This window comes from Protomyctophum bolini (genome assembly GCF_963924005.1).
Source record: "Protomyctophum bolini genome assembly, chromosome: 22".
NCBI lineage: Eukaryota > Metazoa > Chordata > Actinopteri > Myctophiformes > Myctophidae > Protomyctophum > Protomyctophum bolini.
In genome coordinates, this window is record NC_137883.1 from 31026199 (window position 1) to 31048571 (window position 22373).

Consider the following 22373-nt stretch of genomic DNA (forward strand, 5'->3'; position numbering starts at 1 on the left):
TGCCAGAACAGAACCAACCTGAAGTAACATACAAGGTCAGGGACCTATACGAGTAAGTTTGCATTTTTATCTTACACGAATGCATAAAGTTAGATGACACAAAACAAACCATGTTATTCATTTCATAAATATATACTCATAATCCGATTATGTAACAGGGTAACATGTGAGCTTTATCCTCTAATTCATGGGCCTTGATTTTCTTCCAAAATTTCAAAAAACATGGGCTATAACCCATCGTATTTTAATTTTTTTAATTTTTTTTCAAATCCTCAAAAATGATGAAAAACGGCGTGCTATAGTATGCCGTATGTGCTATAGTATGCCGTACGATATGGGCTATAGCCCATGGTCCAAAATGATGAGAAACGAGGATAACTTTTATTTTCAAAATTTCAAAAAACATGGGCTATAACCCATCGTTTTTTTCATTTTGTCATTTTTGTCAAATCGTCAAAAATGATGAAAAACGGCGCGCTATAGTATGCCGTACGATATCGGCTATAGCCGATGGTCCAAAATGATGAGAAACGAGGATAACATTTTTTTTCAAAATTTCAAAAAACATGGGCTATAACCCATCGTTTTTTTCATTTTTGTCAAATCGTCAAAAATGATGAAAAACGGCGCGCTATAGTATGCCGTACGATATCGGCTATAGCCGATGGTCCAAAATGATGAGAAACGAGGATAACATTATTTTCAAAATTTCAAAAAACATGGGCTATAACCCATCGTTTTTTTCATTTTGTCATTTTTGTCAAATCGTCAAAAATGATGAAAAACGGCGCGCTATAGTATGCCGTACGATATGGGCTATAGCCCATGGTCCAAAATGATGAGAAACGAGGATAACTTTTATTTTCAAAATTTCAAAAAACATGGGCTATAACCCATGGTTTTTTTCATTTTGTCATTTTTGTCAAATCGTCAAAAATGATGAAAAACGGCGCGCTATAGTATGCCGTACGATATCGGCTATAGCCGATGGTCCAAAATGATGAGAAACGAGGATAACATTTTTTTTCAAAATTTCAAAAAACATGGGCTATAACCCATCGTTTTTTTCATTTTTGTCAAATCGTCAAAAATGATGAAAAACGGCGCGCTATAGTATGCCGTACGATATCGGCTATAGCCGATGGTCCAAAATGATGAGAAACGAGGATAACTTTTATTTTCAAAATTTCAAAAAACATGGGCTATAACCCATCGTTTTTTTCATTTTGTCATTTTTGTCAAATCGTCAAAAATGATGAAAAACGGCGCGCTATAGTATGCCGTACGATATGGGCTATAGCCCATGGTCCAAAATGATGAGAAACGAGGATAACTTTTTTTTTCAAAATTTCAAAAAACATGGGCTATAACCCATCGTTTTTTTGAACAACTTGAACAACATTCAGAGTTAGCCGCAACTATACTCTAGTGAGGAGCACGCCTATCAAGACACCCCCTGCACTCTGTACAACACTCAGAGTTAGCCGCAACTATACTCTAGTGAGGAGCACGCCTATCAAGACGCCCCCTGCACTCTATAGTGAAGTTCTACATAATACTTACCATTCAACCATATATCGCAGTTAGGTTAAGTTATCGGAACAAATCTCATAGCGAGATAATACAACCTGCAAACTGGGCATACTAACGAATCACTTCATGAAAAATAACAAAGAGGGAAGATTGAATAATGACTCTCACAACCAATCTCAAGCTAGAGTAGCTATTCTGTAACAACCACCTCATGAAACTATCCAGTCGTTCCCACGGCAGGTTCCCACGCAAGCGCTGCACGTCTGCCAGAACAGAACCAACCTGAAGTAACATACAAGGTCAGGGACCTATACGAGTAAGTTTGCATTTTTATCTTACACGAATGCATAAAGTTAGATGACACAAAACAAACCATGTTATTCATTTCATAAATATATACTCATAATCCGATTATGTAACAGGGTAACATGTGAGCTTTATCCTCTAATTCATGGGCCTGGATTTTCTTCCAATGCTATCCTCCTCCTCCTGTTCGATGCTGTGAGACATGAACTGGGAGCGATACAGTGGTGGGAGATGTTCCATGCTGTGAGACAGGGGTGGGCAACGTTGACGATAGAGAGGGCCACTATATTTTCACACTCACTCCAGAGGGCCACTATAGTTACACACTCACTCCAGAGGGCCACTATAGTTACACACTCACTCCAGAGGGCCACTATAGTTCCACACTCACTCCAGAGGGCCACTATAGTTCCACACTCACTTCAGAGGGCCACTATATTTCCACACTCACTCCAGAGGGCCACTATATTTCCACACTCACTCCAGAGGGCCACTATAGTTCCACACTCACTCCAGAGGGCCACTATAGTTCCACACTCACTCCAGAGGGCCACTATATTTCCACACTCACTCCAGAGGGCCACTATATTTCCACACTCACTCCAGAGGGCCACTATAGTTCCACACTCACTCCAGAGGGCCACTATAGTTCCACACTCACTCCAGAGGGCCACTATAGTTCCACACTCACTCCAGAGGGCCACTATATTTCCACACTCACTCCAGAGGGCCACTATATTTCCACACTCACTCCAGAGGGCCACTATAGTTCCACACTCACTCCAGAGGGCCACTATAGTTCCACACTCACTCCAGAGGGCCACTATAGTTCCACACTCACTCCAGAGGGCCACTATAGTTCCACACTCACTCCAGAGGGCCACTATAGTTCCACACTCACTCCAGAGGGCCACTATAGTTCCACACTCACTCCAGAGGGCCACTATAGTTCCACACTCACTCCAGAGGGCCACTATAGTTCCACACTCACTCCAGAGGGCCACTATAGTTCCACACTCACTCCAGAGGGCCACTATAGTTCCACACTCACTCCAGAGGGCCACTATATTTCCACACTCACTCCAGAGGGCCACTATAGTTCCACACTCACTCCAGAGGGCCACTATAGTTCCACACTCACTCCAGAGGGCCACTATAGTTCCACACTCACTCCAGAGGGCCACTATAGTTCCACACTCACTCCAGAGGGCCACTATATTTCCACACTCACTCCAGAGGGCCACTATATTTCCACACTCACTCCAGAGGGCCACTATAGTTCCACACTCACTCCAGAGGGCCACTATAGTTCCACACTCACTCCAGAGGGCCACTATAGTTCCACACTCACTCCAGAGGGCCACTATAGTTCCACACTCACTCCAGAGGGCCACTATAGTTCCACACTCACTCCAGAGGGCCACTATAGTTCCACACTCACTCCAGAGGGCCACTATAGTTCCACACTCACTCCAGAGGGCCACTATATTTCCACACTCACTCCAGAGGGCCACTATAGTTCCACACTCACTCCAGAGGGCCACTATATTTCCACACTCACTCCAGAGGGCCACTATAGTTCCACACTCACTCCAGAGGGCCACTATATTTCCACACTCACTCCAGAGGGCCACTATAGTTCCACACTCACTCCAGAGGGCCACTATAGTTCCACACTCACTCCAGAGGGCCACTATAGTTCCACACTCACTCCAGAGGGCCACTATATTTCCACACTCACTCCAGAGGGCCACTATAGTTCCACACTCACTCCAGAGGGCCACTATAGTTCCACACTCACTCCAGAGGGCCACTATAGTTCCACACTCACTCCAGAGGGCCACTATAGTTCCACACTCACTCCAGAGGGCCACTATAGTTCCACACTCACTCCAGAGGGCCACTATAGTTCCACACTCACTCCAGAGGGCCACTATAGTTCCACACTCACTCCAGAGGGCCACTATAGTTCCACACTCACTCCAGAGGGCCACTATAGTTCCACACTCACTCCAGAGGGCCACTATAGTTCCACACTCACTCCAGAGGGCCACTATAGTTCCACACTCACACCAGAGGGCTACTATATTCAGGGCTGCACATAAGCGGTGCGCCAGTGCGCATGCGTCGTCGAAATTCAAAATGCGCTGTCAATCAAGCGCCGGGAAGCGCTTCTGCGTACCAACAGCTGGGGCCGCACAGAATGATAATTATGGCCAGAATACACACTAGTAAATTCTGTGGCGAGAGCATTTCCCACCGACTGCCACTCAAAGTGGCTACTGGCCAATCACAGCACGTCCTTACTCAAACGAGGGAGGGTTCCAAATCCATGCATGCTGTGCTTGCTGCTGGGAGGAGGACAGGAGTTTACTACGGACTCGGAGAAAAAGTTACCCGACACATTATGTAGGGACAAGGGGAAGGGGCAAGGGCTGAGGGGTAGGGTTAAAAAACGAATTGGGATTGGGCCTATAGTGTCACTCCACCAACCACTTGGCAGTGAGGAGGGGGATCTCTCTCCACGGTGACCTCTAGAGCAGTGAGGAGGGGGATCTCTCTCCACGGTGACCTCTAGAGCAGTGAGGAGGGGGATCTCCTTGTTTTCACTTGTTTATGTCCAGTGTATGTAAGACTGAGAGTGCTCTGAGCAAAATAATTTACCTGAACCTGAACTCTGAGTTCTTTTTTACTGCTGTTTATTAACGCCATGTTGAAAACACTGTGCTGTAAAACACCGTAGAACTGACATACAAAAACAAGACAAACAAACAAAACATTAACTTTGGACGTTCATACAATAACATTAATTATTATTATTATTATTATGAATTACATTCATTATAATAATAATAATAATAATAATAGGCTACATGACTTTCACAATAAGGCTCACAAACAAATACAATACTGACCACTTCGCCTGCTTGCACATGAATGGGGGGTGTCGACTTGGAACCTTCAGTCTTTCTTTAAAAACGCTTTTGTTTTCTCTTCTTTTCTCTATCTTACTTTACTTCATTTCTTGTACTTAACTTTACTTTCTTCTGCTTTACATTTTATAGTTAACTTTTACTTCACTTCTCCTAGTTTACTTTACTTCTTCTTAACTACTTTGCTTTCTTCCTTCTGCACAGAGCTCTCTCTCTCTCTCATGTGATCTGCACAGTGCACTCTCCTTCAATGTAATGAGACTTCTGCCCTCTCTCACTCACAACAGGTGAAACCAACAAGCTTAATTAGCAGAACACAGACGCAACCAAAACACACAATTGAGAACTCTCAACACATTCAGTAGAACACACTTTTAGAGTGCCCCCAAAAGGACAAATACAGAAAAACTAAAACCTTGACATGGCTGCAGCCTGCAGTAACAGGCACTGCATGGTAATCTTCCCATTGCACTTTGCAGCAGCACAGTGTCTCTCTCTGCTCCCCGTCTTGTGGTCGTTGAGTGCCACTGTGTGGCCATAAATATTTAACACAGTTCCACTGCAGTACCATATACATACAGTGGAAGAGAGAGACACCGCAGCTTACAAATAATGTAAGCCACGAGATGGGATGCAACATCTATAAAGCAATATGGAAATGTATGTCGACATGATTTATTTCTAGGAGATAATCAACAGATTAAAGAGATAATCAACATTTTCAAATCCACAGCAGCCAGCAGCACACCAGATGAAAGAGACACACACAGCTTTAACAAAATGTGAATAATCTGTCTTCTCTGGTTCCGTCAACACATCTTTATATCAAAATGTATTTTTTGATACAAAAAAACCCCTCCTATTTCATTTCACAAGTGTACATTAGATTGGTGGTATGGCCAGCCGCTCCTATGCCCAGCTTTGTGTGTGTGTGTGTGTGTGTGTGTGTGTGTGTGTGTGTGTTTGTACCACAATTTTTTTGCAATGGCAGATTTGTCTGGTTTCCAGGCGGATGTGGTCCTATCCTCAGCACTCTGGGCAAGACCTAGTCCTACGCTGTAGAGTAAAGCAAAGCAAAGTTCTTTGTTTACCCAGGGAAGTGGACTAAAGCTTGAGATGCTTGTTTACAGCCACATACCCTGCTCATAGAACATTTCATGGTAGGGGTTCAATGCCTTGCTCAAGGGCACTTATAGGTTGTGACCAGGCTATATTCTCTCGGCATGATGAGTAAGGCTGGGACCGAGGCTATATACCCTTAAGGCTCATACATAGTCTGGATTTACGGTGGTGAGGTGACCACCGAACTACAACATGACGTCACTGAGCCGCGGTGAAGAGCAAACCACCGCCACCGCTCCAGCCCTTCTCTCTGTTTTTACTCACCACCACCGCTCAGCGTTATTTCAGCTCCGGTGGTCAGCTCGCCACCGGAGCGGTGGTCACCTCACCACCGGAGCGGTGGTCACCTCACCACCGGAGCGGTGGTCACCTCACCACCGAAAATCCAGACTATGAATAGGCCTTTTAGTCGTACGCGGCGGGGCGCAGCGGCGGCATGGGCAGCACGCTGAGCCTGCGGTGGTACGGCGCCATCAGGCCTTCGGCCCTCAGGCTCTGCACCTCCAGCTCGCCGAGCTGGCGCAGGTGGAAGAGCACGGTGAGCTTGTGCGTCATGGTGCGCAGCGCCAGGAACGCCGACAGGACCTCCGCCATCAGGAAGGCCAGGTAGACGGCGTGCACGACCCGCTCCAGGGGCAGGATGAGGATGGCCTCGTCCGTCAGGAAGAACAGCAGGACGGGCAGCTGGAACACGAAGGACAGGAGCCAGAACGCCGCCAGCTCTGGCACCTGCATGAGAGAGACGGGAGAGTTAGACAATTATTGAGACCTGAGACCAGATTCCACAAAATCTCTTCTGAATCACGTTTCTTTTCTTCTGAAAAAACGTATGTTTCTATATCAGTGGTTCTCAAACTATTTCATGTCAAGGACCCCACAAATTTAATTGGCCACCGACCCTCATCTGAAAAATATTTTGTTCCAGGGCTCCCCGGAAGCAAAGATGAGTTAATCATGTTTTCTGTGAAAGAATATATATTCAATGATTTGCACTCATTTTCAAGATTTTTCAAAAATAGAAGATCTTACAAGCTGTGAAATAATGACAAAAACCACTTCAGCAGGCTATATACATTTCGACCATTTGAAAATAGCCGATCTACAAGCTTCACAATGCCTCTCATCGCGACGCATTGTGTGACCCGGGTAGGTTTAGTTACCTTCTCTCCGAGGTTGCCAATGTAACCCAGGTAGAGTCGCCCCACTTCCACCACACTGAGGAGAACGATGCCCGTCACAAGGAGGTCCTGATAGTAGCCAGCAAGGTAATGGAACTGGAAAGAACAGAGGCAGATTAAGAGTGATTAAGATCTTTCTTTCTTTCTTTCTTCTTGTTTTTTAAATGTGGTTCATATCAAGATCAAATGCACAAGTGCATGTCTTTCTCTCTCTCTCTCTCTCTCAATTCAATTTTTCAATTTCAAAAGGCTTTATTGGCATGATAAATATGTTCTACATTGCCAAAGCATACATACAATTAAACAAAAGTCAACATTGCGCACACAGACAACTCTCTGCGCACACAGAAACAACAACAAACATCCCAACAATAATGAACAACAAACAATACAGTAACAATGAAAATAAATTAACAAACATCTACCTCTCTCTCTCTTTTGATTTGAACTTCACAAAAAAAGTGGCACAGTGGCACCTATTTATACAAAAGAATGCTAAAAGTTTAGCCCAAATAAGACAGCAAATGAATGACCCTGTTCAGACAGATATACCCGTCTCTTCTGTCCACTGGCTGTCCCTCAGCTGATGACAACTCCCAGAACATATTGGAGTGATGAGTTATTAATGGTGGATTCAAATTCTTTATATTTTTCTTTAATTTAGGGAAGAATGATTCTCTGATGTCTTTATACTTGTCGCATTGTAACACAAAGTGTAGTTCCGTCTCCACCTCCCCTTGAGAGCAGAGTGAACACAGTCTGTCTTCTCTAGGCAGACAGTTCTGTCTGCGTCTGCCTGTTTCTATTGAGTCTGTACATAGTCAACATCTTCCTCAGTTTTGGATCAGTAACAGTGGTCAGGTAATTTGGATCAGTAACAGTGGTCAGGTAATTTGCCACTGTGTATTCTCGGTGGAGGGCCAAATAGCATTCTAATTTACTTTGGGTTTTTGTTGTGTTTTTCCAATATGTGATATAATGTTCTTGTTGCATTTTGATAGTTTGGTTAGTGGAGGTTGTTTTAGTCAGGGGAGGGGTGGTGGGGGTAAGACTGAGGGGACTCCTGCTCATGGTCTCCTCTTGGCATTTTAAGGCCTGGTGATGGTAGGAGGTGGGGTCACTATTTTGAAGGTGCTTATGGAATTTTAATGCTCTTTTCTGGATGTTAATTAGGAGAGGGAATTGGCCAAGTTCCGCTCTGCATGCATTATTTTGAGTTTTTCTTTGAGTTTTTAATATATATTTACATATTTATATTTCTCTCTCTCAAATTGTATAATATTCTGTGAGTGTACATTAATTACACGTTTGGCATTTAGCCGATGCTGTTATCCAGAGTCAAGTGACTTACACATGTTTATTGAACACTAAAGTCAATAAACAGTTAAACAGTATGTATGAAAAGGAGTGCAGCCTCAAAGAGAGTCTAGCATACCAGATAAACAGTAAACCTAATATCTGTAACATCTATTCTGAATAACATGCTATCTGAATAACATGCTATCTGAATAACATACTATCTGAATAACAGGGACAGCAGGTTGCAAACAAGAAATATACATACATACATGTACATACGTGCGTACATACGTGTGTGTGTGCGTGCGTGCGTACCTTGACCTGCAGCATGAGCACAGCAGAGAACCACCAGCAGGGGAAGTAGAACATGTTGAAGTACATGAGCATCTGGAGGGGCAGGTGAGACACCAGCTCATTGGCCACTGTGAAATAGAAATGGTAAATGGTGCATTTATATAGAGCCTTTATCCAAGGCGCTTTACATAGATTGTGCATTACATTCACCCGTTCACACCAGGGGGGCAGTCAGACAGATATTTTGTGAAGCCACTAAGGAAATGAAAGTTCATATAATGGCCTGTTGTGGCGCTGTCATTGGGCTCAAAAAAACCCATAGCCCCATAGAAGTCCATGTATTTGGGCCCAACTTCACCTAGACTGTATTACCTTAATAAACATGGTCATGAATACTTTTTGCTTCCAGTCACTAGTTTAAAGTCTCATTTCTAATGTCATAATATTCTTTTTGGAAAATTATGGTCCCATTTATTAAAAAAATGACCATAAAGTCGCGCATGTTCTGAGGGGCGTGGCTACCGTTACAGTCTATGAACGGGATCCCCCACCCACTCGAGTCAAAATAAAAACCAACGAAGAAGAAGGGGGGAAGTCCCGCCTCGTTGTCTGGGCCAGCCAATGGGCCAGCTGGGCCCAAACGGATCTAGAAAGATGGCGACTTCCATTGCAAGGACTGACAGGCTTCATTTTACGTTCACGTTAGACCCGCGGAACGCTTTGTCCATATATGTTTTTACAGTCTATGGTTCACACACACATTCATACACCGATGCCGGAGGAAACCATGCAAGGCACCAACCAGCACATCAGGAGCAATTAGGGTTCAGTGTCTTGCTCAAGGACACTTTGACACTAACTCTGGGGGAGCCCACAGGGATCGAACTGGCAACCTTGCGGTTACCATCCAGCCACTCTACCCCTGAGCCACTGCCGTGAAGTTTGGGCATATTAATTACATAGTTTAATGTTGAAAATTAGTGGTTTTCGGATTTAAATTCTGACAAGTAAATGTACTATAGTTAGCCTACAAAATAAATAGAACTAAACTCTTATTATGGTGCCTAATTGGTGGAAAGTAACTAATTTACTATATTAATTAGTACATTTTGAGTTTTTTGTATTTTATTTGAGCAATTCCAATGTCCAATAGGCTACTTTTATTTCTATACGTAGATTTGGGTTATTACAAAACATACATTAACCACGATATTAATTTCGGCCATTTGAAAATAGCCGATATACAAGCTCACAGTGCGTCGCGATGTGACACATTGTGAGCTTGTAGATCGGCTACATTCAAATATTTTTTATAGACACACATTCTGCATATAGTGAGTAGTCTGAGTACGTTCTAGTTTTGGTACTATAAGTACATTTTGATGCCAAATTCTTTTGCACAAAGTAAACATTTTGAATTGTGCACTTTTACTTGCAACGAAGTAGTTCTACATATTGCAGTACTGATATAACCTGACGCTGCCAGATCCAAGAAGCTTGCTACACAAATTTGTTTCACAGTTTAGGAACATGGTTACCCAATACCGCCCCCAGCTGGCAGAGTCAGGTTAGTACTGATACGTTTAGTGAAGTAAAACAGTAGGCTACTTTGACCACCACTGCCAATTACAGCGCGGTTCTAAAACTGTTTCATGTCAAGGAACCCCTCTCATAACCTCATAGAAATAAGATTTGTACAGCTCTAGGCTCTATAGCAGTGATTCTCAACCAGTTTAACGGACTGTCCCAACCTGAGCTGCCCGCCTGCTGCTGCTCCCTGGCGAAGTCACTGTCTCTGGTCCGGTTGCCGGAGAACACAGAGCCGCCCACGTAGGCCAGACCCATGCGCAGGTTCTGAGGCACCGGGGAGTAGAACACAGGCATGATGGCGGAGAGACGGCATGCAGTGCTATGGAGAAGAAGCATCTATCCTCTCTCTCTCTGTGTGTGTATGTCATTAATCCCTGCCGTTTGCGCACACACACACACACACACACACACACACACACACACACACACACACACACACACACACACACACACACACACACACACACACACACACACACACACTCGCACTACAAGCAGGCAGTGCTAATCAGATTATGCAGCAGGAGGCGGTCGAACAGGGGATTAGCTCTAGGGTTGAATCAGTGGAACGGCGGTTAGTTATAGTTTACAGCTGACTATCACTCAGACAACATTGTTTCTATATAGTTTCCCCAATTAGAAAGAAACGTAACCACAACAAGGCTGTAGTTAAATATACTTACAAAAACAAACAAAATACAACGGTTTATCATGGATTAAATATATCGGCCATTGGTTTTTGACGATAAAAAGGTAATAATCATGAAAAACGACATACATACGCTTATATAGTTTTTTTTTTTAAATCTATATTCTATGGCTCTGAGAACATGGACACTTTCAAAGACATTAGATCTATATCTATCTATCTATTATATTTTTTACTATGTTTTATTTTGAGTTAGTGTTTGTAAACAATTGTAAATATTGCCTTTGTTAAATCAACTTAAATGTTAAATGTTTGTCTGTGTCGGACCCCAGGAAGACTAGATTTTGTCAAGGCAAAAGCTATAAACAATAAACAACAATATCCATCTATCTATCTATCTATCTATCTTGTCAACCACATGAATGCACACACGCACATGCTATAGTATGTATAGGCTACTTCATAGTTCATACGACCAACATCGCAACATGTAAAAAAAAAAAAGTAAAGAAAAATGAAACTATTACTCTGTCCATAAGTCACACACTGCACACAGTGTTCTACCAGCCAAGAACGTTTATTGAAGAATGTAACACATATTTGTATATACTTTCTCCACACACCACTATAGTGACACTACCACCCTACTACTACTACTACCACAACTCAGCCCATGCGAGAGTCCTCAGACTGGGGCCTGGCTCGGGGTATAACCGGCCTTGGGACCCCACTCGTCATTTACGCAGGGAACTGAACTGGGGTTGCATGCAGTGGCGGAGTGCGGCCAGCGGGTGTCCTCAGAGCTCATCCCTGGGGGCGCGCAGGGGGAAGTGCTGGAACTCCCTCGGCACCTCCTCCCCCTTGGCGGAGCGCCGGTAGAACCCCAGAGAGTCCAGCAGGCCGCTGATCTCGTCCGCCGTCATCTTCTTCACCTTCACCGTCTGGTGGACGGACCATGATGCAGGTAGGTAGGCCATGCCACCATGTCGCACCATGTGCATTTCATTCACAACAGGGGAAGAGAAAAGATTCATTCACAACAGGGGAAGAGAAAAGAAGTGAGAAAGAAGAAAGAAGTGAAGTGACGTGAGTGAGTTTTTTTTTTTTTTGGGGGATTTTGATTGATTGAAATATTTATTAACAGTTTGCAGAATTACAGTAGGCCTATACATACCAGGCACAAACTCGATACAAAGACTGTTAACTGTGAGTGGACGACCCAATTAAGCATTACACTATAGTTTACAAGAGGCTCCACCATGTTCAATTCATCAACATGGTGTGTGTGTGTGTGTGTGTGTGTGTGTGTGTGTGTGTGTGTGTGTGTGTGTGCGGCTTGCGCGCGCGCGCTCGCGTGTGCATGTAAGCTATGCATCAAATGTTCCATAATAAGTATAGTATTTGGCACATTTTCCTGGACATTAGTCTACGGACCCCCATTTAATGGCATTTCCATCTCTGCGACCCCCAATTTATATTGTAAAATCACTGTTAATTTGACGCTGAGAGTGTCTGAGAGTGTATGAGAGTGTCTGAGAGTGTACAAATTAAATCATTTAGTTGAGGGCCCCCTATGACTCCCTCAAGGACCCCTGGGGGTCCCCAGACCCCACTTGTGTACAACTTCATTTTCTCATTCTGCTCTCTCTCTCTCTCTCTCTCTCTGCTCCTTCTGTGCTCTCTTTATCTCCCACCACCTGCATAAAGCTGTCTCTCCACCTCGGTACCTCACACAGAGAACGTGATATCAGACCTTTATCTCCCACCATCTGCATAAAGCTGTCTCTCCACCTCGGTACCTCACACAGAGAACGTGATATCAGACCTTTATCTCCCACCACCTGCATAAAGCTGTCTCTCCACCTCGGTACCTCACACAGAGAACGTGATATCAGACCTTTATCTCCCACCATCTGCATAAAGCTGTCTCTCCACCTCGGTACCTCACACAGAGAACGTGATATCAGACCTTTATCTCCCACCACCTGCATAAAGCTGTCTCTCCACCTCGGTACCTCACACAGAGAACGTGATATCAGACCTTTATCTCCCACCATCTGCATAAAGCTGTCTCTCCACCTCGGTACCTCACACAGAGAACGTGATATCAGACCTTTATCTCCCACCACCTGCATAAAGCTGTCTCTCCACCTCGGTACCTCACACAGAGAACGTGATATCAGACCTTTATCTCCCACCACCTGCATAAAGCTGTCTCTCCACCTCGGTACCTCACACAGAGAACGTGATATATAAAGCTGTCTCTCCACCTCGGTACCTCACACAGAGAACCACCACCTGCATAAAGCTGTCTCTCCACCTCGGTACCTCACACAGAGAACGTGATATATAAAGCTGTCTCTCCACCTCGGTACCTCACACAGAGAACGTCACATCTTTAGAAGGAACACGTACGTCTCCTGGGTTCATTCCAGATGAAGCTGATCCGTGATCAGTGTAAAAAAACAGCCTGGCAACAAATCCCTGCATGCTCACCTTAGATTCTCTAAAGGCTCAAACATAGTCTGGATTTTCGGTGGTGAGGTGACCACTGAACTACAACATGACATCACTGAGGTGACCACCGAACTACAACATGACGTCACTGAGCCGCAGTGAAGAGCAAACCACCGCCACCGCCCCCAGCCCTTCTCTCTGTTTTTACTCACCACCGCTCAACGTTGTTTCAGCTCCCGTGGTCAGCTCACCATTGGAGCGGCGGTGGTCACCTCACCACCGAAAATCCAGACTATGAATAGGCCTTAAAGATGCTCACCTGAACAACCTCGTCCTTCTGGTCGTAGAAGATCAGACGAGGGTTCTTCTCCTCCGAGGAGTCGTACTCCAGGTTGTGGCTGCAGAGATGGAACACGAGGGATCAAAGAAAATGACGGGCAAAAAGCTGGTGCATTGCGTACTGTACATGTTGCATGGCTGGGAGCTTGTATATATAACCATAATGCTTAAAACACCAAAAGGGGTTCCCGTCCAGAATGGGTTAATGAGCGACTATAAAAAAAGAATAAATAAATAATAAATAAATATCGGGTCATAATAAATAACTGCCAGATCTATACGCATGTCTATTTTCAGGCAGCTGTCGCTCAGGAGGTAGAGCAGGGCGTCCAATGATCCGTGGGTCGGCGGTTTGAATCCCGGCTCCTCCTCCTCCTGTCCACATGTCGAAGTGTCCCTACATTGCCTCCAATGAGTCGGTCGGTGTGAACTCGCCACCACCACTTGGTGTGGGAAAGTGAACATTATTTGATGAATTGAACATGGTGGACCCTCTTGTAAAGAAGTGTAATGCTTAATTGGGGTCGTCCACTCACAGTTAACATAGTCTTTGTATTGAGTTTGTGCTTGAAATGTACTGTAATTCTGCAAACTGTTAATACATAAATCAATCAATCTAAGTGAGTATGCTCTACTATGCTGGCATCTGACTGTTCACCGCTTCACCTCCCAATGTATGAATTATAAAGTGCTTTGAGCGCTATAAAAATGACCACAGATTTAATTTATAGTCGATTGTAACAAAACTATTTTTTCCGCGTTGATTCTAATTCAACATTACACTAATATTATTATTATCATCATTACTGCCACATGCTTTGGGAGATTTGGGTGTTTTGGATTGATTGATTTAATTTTTTAAGTGAACAGTTTGCAGAATTACAGTATACATTTCAAGCACAAACTCAATACAAAGACTATGTTAACTAGTCTGTGAGTGGACGACCCAATTAAGCATTACACTCGTTTACCTTACCAGAGGGTCCACCATGTTCAATTCATCAAAACATTTAAAGACGTATACAAATAGACACTTTCTATATAGTCAAAGAACAGAACAGGAGTTCATCATGAAGGAGGTTAAAAAAGGCACAACGTACGTGCTTCATGGCGTCCCCCCCCCTGTTGCCATAGCAACATTGTTTTGTTTATCAGGGGAAGGTCATGAGAAAAGCCCAGAGGCAGATGTGTGGGTGGGTGGGCCGCATCTAAATAAATGCTTGCGTAGCGTCTAGCTACGCAAGCTATACAAGACATGAACAAACAGCAGCATATAAGGATACTATAATGCCCATCGCTCCATGAGGAAATGGTGCAGCTCGGGCAATTTCTTGATACTTCATCCGACCACGCTGGGCGCCTGAGGAGATGGCGACAACACACAGCTGTTAAAACAGGCATATGATAAAATGCTTCCCTCGATCCCTGCATTGGTTTGTTGTTAAAGTGTGCTCAAATGTACAGCCCCTAAAATAGGTTTCCTATCGTTGGAATATATACACCCGGAAACCAAAATCGTAATCCCAACATCATTATCACACTTCATTGTGTTTAAATCGCACAGCTTTGCATTTTGGTCATTCTGGGCCTTTTGTCCTACATGTATGTATTAAGGCCTGTTTTCATTCGATTCAAAGGAAAAAAGGTTCAAACTGAACCAGTATTCATTTACATAAGGATGTGAAATGATAAGGATACGAAATGAACGCCTTTAAAGTCATTCTTTAACCACATGAACCTTATTATAGCGTCACTATTCTGGCCCATTTACATGAATGTGAAAACTGACGTGTTGATTAATGAACATTGAGCATTGTCCCTGTCAAATAAATAAACAAATACATTCTGGGCATTTCTTAAATAGGCAAACTATGCGATTAAAATAGCTGAACATTGTATGACAATAGGCACACATTCTATGAAAATGTATGCACACATTCTGAAAAGGATATTCGATCTATACACGAACATCTTTCGTCGCGATATCTGTACAGCTCACAACATTATGACACGTTGTGAGCTTGAAGAAGAGCTACGTCAGTGGTTTTCAACCCTTTAATACTATAGCACAGTGGTTTAAATACTCTAGCATGGTGGTTTTCAACCCTTTTCATATCAAGGCCCACTATTTATTCAGCTTTTCAGCCATGGAACCACCATTTGACGACATTTATTAGGGCTCCATTTTCGTCACCGCTAAACCCCTTATCCTATTTTGCTAAACATTTTTGAATAGTTAAAATGCCAAGTCCACAAGCTCACAATGTGTCGATGTAGATTGGCTGTGTATAGTTGAACTATTCAAAAATGTTTTTCAAAATAGTAAAAAAATAAAAAGGCAAAGAAGTTTAGGGACAAGGGGTTTAGCGGTCTCAGACCCCAAACTTAAGAATATTGTGTTATCATTGGATAAACTTTTCACGCTGTATTGATGTTGGTATACCGTTAAGAGAGATAACAATTATGTTACATTCTCCAACTGTGTAGAATTATTCTTGTATTAAGTAATGCAGATATGTTTAACAATAATTCAACCCTTACATTTTAACCCTTAAATGTAAAGGGTCCATTTGGTTTCATGTTATACGCTCTTAAGAGTTAAAAGATCTAGAAGGGTCAATTTTTGGTTACCAACTTTTCCATCACTTTCCATCACGTGGTCCCCCCATGGAGCTAGCATGGGGAGACCACGTGGAATCCCCTCAAGGACCACTGGTTGAAAACCACTGCTCTAGCAGCTTGTACACTACAGTAAACCACTGCTCTAGCAGCTTGTACACTACAGTAAACCACTGCTCTAGCAGCTTGTACACTACAGTAAACCACTGCTCTAGCAGCTTGTACACTACAGTAAACCACTGCTCTAGCAGCTTGTACAGTTGGTGTGACTCATAATAATGTTGGCTCCACACATGCAACACTCACCATGAGTTTACCCCTGGCTATAACGGGCTCCTCTTCAGTCACTGCGCTGCTGACATCTCCCTCTCCACTGGCAGAGATACAGGCTAGAGTTACAACCATCAACAAGGCCCACATTTTAAGACAAATGGGCATCTTTTGCCTTTTTCCGTCCAAAGTTACCACCACCAGTATAGGCTAGTGCTACTACTGCATACATACAAATATACACTTGCCCCCTTCTCAGGGTGGAGCAAACCATGACATACAGGGGTGGGAGGGTTACATTTGCAACTCCTTGAATTGATATCTGTTGACTTCAGTTTTTCACCCCCAGGCCCCGTGCCTTAAATGTTAACGAATTAGCAGAGAATTGTTACCTTCGCTATGAATCTCAAATGTTAAGGTTATACGATTGGTATATGTATCATTTTAAACCATGCAGTGAATTGGCCCCTGGGTGACTCGATAGGTTTTCCCAAAGCATTTGAGTGGTCCACGCAAACCTTTAGGTTTTAGGACATCTGTATTCTTATCACTTTTTCCCAGGATAGAGAGAGCTACTATTAGTCCACTTGCCAGAATGTGAAACCCAGGCATGCTGAGGAGGCTACACCAACGTTTTATGTTAGAAATGTTGAGTATGGGTCACTAGTATGTAGAATCTGCCGGATGCTAACGTGTATAATTATGTTGAGCAATTTTCACAATTGGCATAATATGTGACCATATACCATTGACAACCTATAAGGAGAAAATAAATCATCATGCTTAATGTAGCATGTGACGTGTCAAACTAGGGGGTTTTCATCATGCTGAATTCATTCCAATGCATTCGTTTTGCAGAACAAAAAAAAAACACTCCTTGGGCTAAAACGGCCATAACCTTCTTCACAAATGTGATGATAATGTCAGCACATTTTGGGCAAGTGGCTATGGCTGTTTATTAACCCATTCTGACCTGAGATCAGATTCATACGAGGTTTCCACTGGACACGCACTGGTCTGATGAACCCATTCTGACCTGAGATCAGATTCTAAAAAAATGTCAGTCGTTCTTCGATTTTTCAAAAATAGCAGACCTACAAGCTCGTAGCGCGCCACTCGGTGGCGCGCTACGAGCTTGTAGATCTGCTGTTTTTCAATAGCTAAAGCACGACACGATGCTAACACCAATATGGGTTCCCGTTCAGAATGGGTTAAATACTTTCTTAACGTTTTTAACATAAATCCTTGGTGTACTCAACGTGTCCGGGTTCACAATGGGGGGCTCTGTGGGCTGGCAAGTAGACTATATGGAAATCTATCAATATACTGCCATGTAGAACTACTCCATTACAAGTAAAAATCTGGAATTTAAAATGTACTTGCAAGTAAAAGTACAAAGGTATTATTGGCATCTTAAAGTATACCAAAAGTAGGAAGTATACTCGTTATGCAGAATGTCCAATTTTCATGTCTTCAAATGTTTAAAATATTTAGACAATACAGCCGATCTACAAGCTCACAATGTGTCGCATTCGCGACGCATTGTGAGCTTGTAGATCGGCTATTTTCAATCGGCCAAAATGGTCTGAAGCGGTTGATGTACATTTAGCAATAATTAACTAAATCTATAAAGCAACTATAGTAACTAATTAACCCAAGATTTCAGATTAATTGCAGTGGAGTATAAAAGTACAATATTGTCCTCTGAAATGTAGTGGAGTAGAAGTAGAAGTACTGCACATTTGATGTACTCAATTAAGTAAATCACAAATACCTGAAAAGATTGTACTTGAGAACAGTATACTTAAGTAAATATTCTTAGTTACTTTCCACCACTGTCCAAACCACACCCCATATCAATGAAGGCTGACCAGAGATTTTAATGGGATTGTCGTCTGTGTTTGAACACAAAATCTATTTCTCAATTCAATGACGTTTGTTTACTTTTATTGTTCTTGAGGTTACAATTATAATAAGTGTCGACTAGGACAATGTCAATGCAGTGCCATTGTGTTATTAACCCATTCTGACCCGAGATCAGATTCATACGAGGTTTCCACTGGACACACACTGGTCTGATTAACCCATTCCGAGCTGAGATCAGATTCTAAAAATGTCAGTCGCTCTTTGATTTTTCAAAAATAGCAGACCTACAAGCTCGTAGCGCGCCGCTCGGTGGCGCGCTATGAGCTTGTAGGTCTGCTTTTTTTCAATAGCTAAAGCATAACATCAAAACATAACACCAAACTGGGTTCCCGTTCAGAATGGGTTAAATCATACTTTAATATGCTGTAGATCACAACAAAGATTAAACTGCGAGGAACAGCAGAGGAGGAAAAACAATTCCATTTTCCAAAGTTTGCTCAACTCTTTCCAAACGCTGCTGTGGTAATGTCGTGGTGGAGGGCAGGCCCACACAAGTGCTAGGTCACCAGCAGAGGGCAGTGTTACCCACGTAATAAACATTTCCTGGCTAAGATTGGCGGGTTAAAATGTACTTCCAAAAATCCTTCCTAGCCACAGACAATTATCTTTCCAACAAAAATACACCATTCCTGACTGGAATGCTTATAAGCAAAACCATCTCTCTCTCTGTCTATCTTTTCCAGGCCATGGGCGCACCAGATCCTTCGCACTCGGAGTCATCAGTAGCTTATAATGGAAGACGTTGGATGTTTAGTTGTAAAGTAGCAATAAATGTCACAGTGTAGAGTAGAACTACTCCGGGGTTCGAAGATCGTTGTGAGTAAAAGTACAAAAGCATCAGCAACAACATAATGCTCATAATACCGAAGTGAAATAACTCAAATTTGACCCGAACAAAAACAAAAAACTTAAAGCAATCTATTCTACAGGCTCAGCTTGTATGCTATACATACATTGGCTATTTTTGTAGTAATATACAGTATATACTCAAACTAAAGTAAAAGTACCTCAACATTGTGTACTTAGTTACTTTCCACCACGACTACTCATCATGTGCTGCCTGAGATGATGTGTCAAATGGGAACAGAGCCCCCCCCCCTCCCCCCCTGCCTGAGATGATGTGTCAAATGGGAACAGAGCCCCCCCCCCCCCATGCCTGAGATGATGTGTCAAATGGGAACAGAGCCCCCCCCCCCCCCCTGCCTGAGATGATGTGTCAAATGGGAACAGAGCCCCCCCCCCCATGCCTGAGATGATGTGTCAAATGGGAACAGAGCCCCCCCCCCTCCCCCCCTGCCTGAGATGATGTGTCAAATGGGAACAGAGGCCCCCCCCCCTGCCTGAGATGATGTGTCAAATGGGAACAGAGCCCCCCCCCCCCTCCCTGAGATGATGTGTCAAATGGGAACAGAGCCCCCCCCCCCCCTCCCCGAGATGATGTGTCAAATGGGAACAGAGCCCCCCCCCCTGCCTGAGATGATGTGTCAAATGGGAACAGAGCCCCCCCCCCCTCCCTGAGATGATGTGTCAAATGGGAACAGAGCCCCCTCCCCCCCTGCCTGAGATGATGTGTCAAATGGGAACAGAGCCCCCTCCCCCCCTGCCTGAGATGATGTGTCAAATGGGAACAGAGCCCCCCCCCCCTCCCTGAGATGATGTGTCAAATGGGAACAGAGCCCCCCCCCCCCCTCCCCGAGATGATGTGTCAAATGGGAACAGAGCCCCCCCCCCCCTCCCTGAGTTGATGTGTCAAATGGGAACAGAGCCCCCCCCTCCCCCCCCTGCCTGAGATGATGTGTCAAATGGGAACAGAGCCCCCCCCCTCCCTGAGATGATGTGTCAAATGGGAACAGAGCCCCCCCCCCCTCCCTGAGTTGATGTGTCAAATGGGAACAGAGCCCCCCCCCTCCCCCCCCTGCCTGAGATGATGTGTCAAATGGGAACAGAGCCCCCCCCTCCCCGAGATGATGTGTCAAATGGGAACAGAGCCCCCCCCTCCCCCCCCTCCCTGAGATGATGTGTCAAATGGGAACAGAGCCCCCCCCCTCCCTGAGATGATGTGTCAAATGGGAACAGAGCCCCCCCCCTGCCTGAGATGATGTGTCAAATGGGAAGAGAGCCCCCCCCCCCTCCCCCCCCTGCCTGAGATGATGTGTCAAATGGGAACAGAGCCCCCCCCCCCCATGCCTGAGATGATGTGTCAAATGGGAACAGAGCCCCCACCCCTCCCCCCCCGCCTGCCTGAGATGATGTGTCAAATGGGAACAGAGCCCCCCCCCCCCTGCCTGAGATGATGTGTCAAATGGAACAGAGCCCCCCCCCTCCCCCCATGCCTGAGATGATGTGTCAAATGGGAACAGAGCCCCCCCCCCGCCTGCCTGAGATGATGTGTCAAATGGGAACAGAGCCCCCCCCCCCCTCCCTGAGATGATGTGTCAAATGGGAACAGAGCCCCCCCCCCTCATGCCTGAGATGATGTGTCAAATGGGAACAGAGCCCCCCCCCCCCTCCCCCCCATGCCTGAGATGATGTGTCAAATGGGAACAGAGCCCCCCCCCCCCCCCTTAGACTTAAACCGACACATTACTATAGATTTCTAGATGATATATTTGGAATATGGGAACATAGCCAAGAAGAATTCCAGGAATTTATTGATGTTTTAAATAGCCATCATAGATCCATAACGATAAAATATGTGACACACACAGAAAGGATTGACTTTCTTGATGTAACAATCTTCAAGGGCCCAAACTTTAACACAAATGGGAAACTAGACTTAAAAGTATTCTTTAAAGAAACAGACACTCACGCCCTATTACACAAAACGTCATTCCACCCGACACACTCTTACACAGGAATAGTCAAATCACAACTACTAAGATTCCATAGGATCTGCACGCAAAGAAGTGATTTCAAAATAGCTTGTAAAACTCTATTTAATGCTCTCAGACTAAGAGGATACACTAGGACCTTCCTCCGGAAGGCCCAAAATACCTTCTTAGAAATAAGAGTGCGGGATACAGGCCCCAAATTGGCCCTGATAACCAGTTATTCAACACAGAGCACACTAGCCAACAGAATAAAAAGGAATTTTGAGAACCGAACGGACGATCTTCTAAAAGATTATAAAATTATATCGGCCTACAGAAAAAATAAAAACCTTAAAGATTATCTAGTACACAGCAAGCTAAAAGAAATCAACACACCAGCACGCCAGGGACCAGAATACTTCAAACCCAAACAATTAGTAAAAAATAGAACCACAAAACGCGTCTTAGAGATTAAACAACAAATAACAGCCAGAACCAGCAACTGCATTTATTTAATCACATGTGAAAAATGTGGTTTACAATATGTCGGAGAGACAGGTAAAACAATAGGTACTAGGCTGGGACGACACAGATACAATATTAACAATGCCAAAAAGACAACCACAAGATTGGTGCAACATTTCATGGCGCACGGCATTGAAGCTCTAAAATGCGCTGGACTTCAACACAATCCTAACTGGACAGTAGGACAAAGACGTTTTAATGAAAAACAGTGGATTAAGAACCTCAACACGGATTTTCCTGGAGGCTTAAACATGCCTAAAATCAGATCTTGAACACTAAAAAACTTAAACTCAGGATTAAACTGGAGAAATCTAAAAGTGATTGGATCAGACTTCCTTCGGATACATGGCGAATGCATTTATTCCTTGCATTGTGCACAGTGCACTGAAGTCTTTTAATTCCCCCCCATGCCTGAGATGATGTGTCAAATGGGAACAGAGCCCCCCCCACCCCCATTTTTACAGGGTTTCCTCCCCTTGGCAGCCCTCGTAAATTCTGCCCGAACAGAATAGGGCCTCCACTC

General features: G+C 44.1%; 2 protein-coding genes across 2 annotated transcripts; both read right to left on the reverse strand.

Annotated features, from left to right (window-relative positions):
• Nucleotides 1–6285: 6285 nt before the first annotated feature.
• LOC308309423 (transmembrane protein 17A-like) lies at nt 6286–10589 on the reverse strand. Its single transcript, XM_080755256.1, has 4 exons — nt 10417–10589; nt 8687–8793; nt 7055–7168; nt 6286–6623 (listed from the first exon to the last, which is right to left on the reverse strand). Exons 1-4 carry the CDS (start codon nt 10547–10549, stop codon nt 6300–6302), a joined length of 678 nt encoding a protein of 225 aa, XP_080611382.1. The 5' UTR covers nt 10550–10589; the 3' UTR covers nt 6286–6299.
• Nucleotides 10590–10789: 200 nt separating this feature from the next.
• selenoe (selenoprotein e) lies at nt 10790–16724 on the reverse strand (the record flags this gene model as incomplete). Its single annotated transcript, XM_080755690.1, has 4 exons — nt 10790–11845; nt 13681–13759; nt 14984–15060; nt 16626–16724. The coding sequence occupies 4 exons, from the start codon at nt 16722–16724 to the stop codon at nt 11702–11704; spliced, it is 399 nt and encodes a 132-aa protein (XP_080611816.1). The 3' UTR covers nt 10790–11701.
• Nucleotides 16725–22373: the final 5649 nt, after the last annotated feature.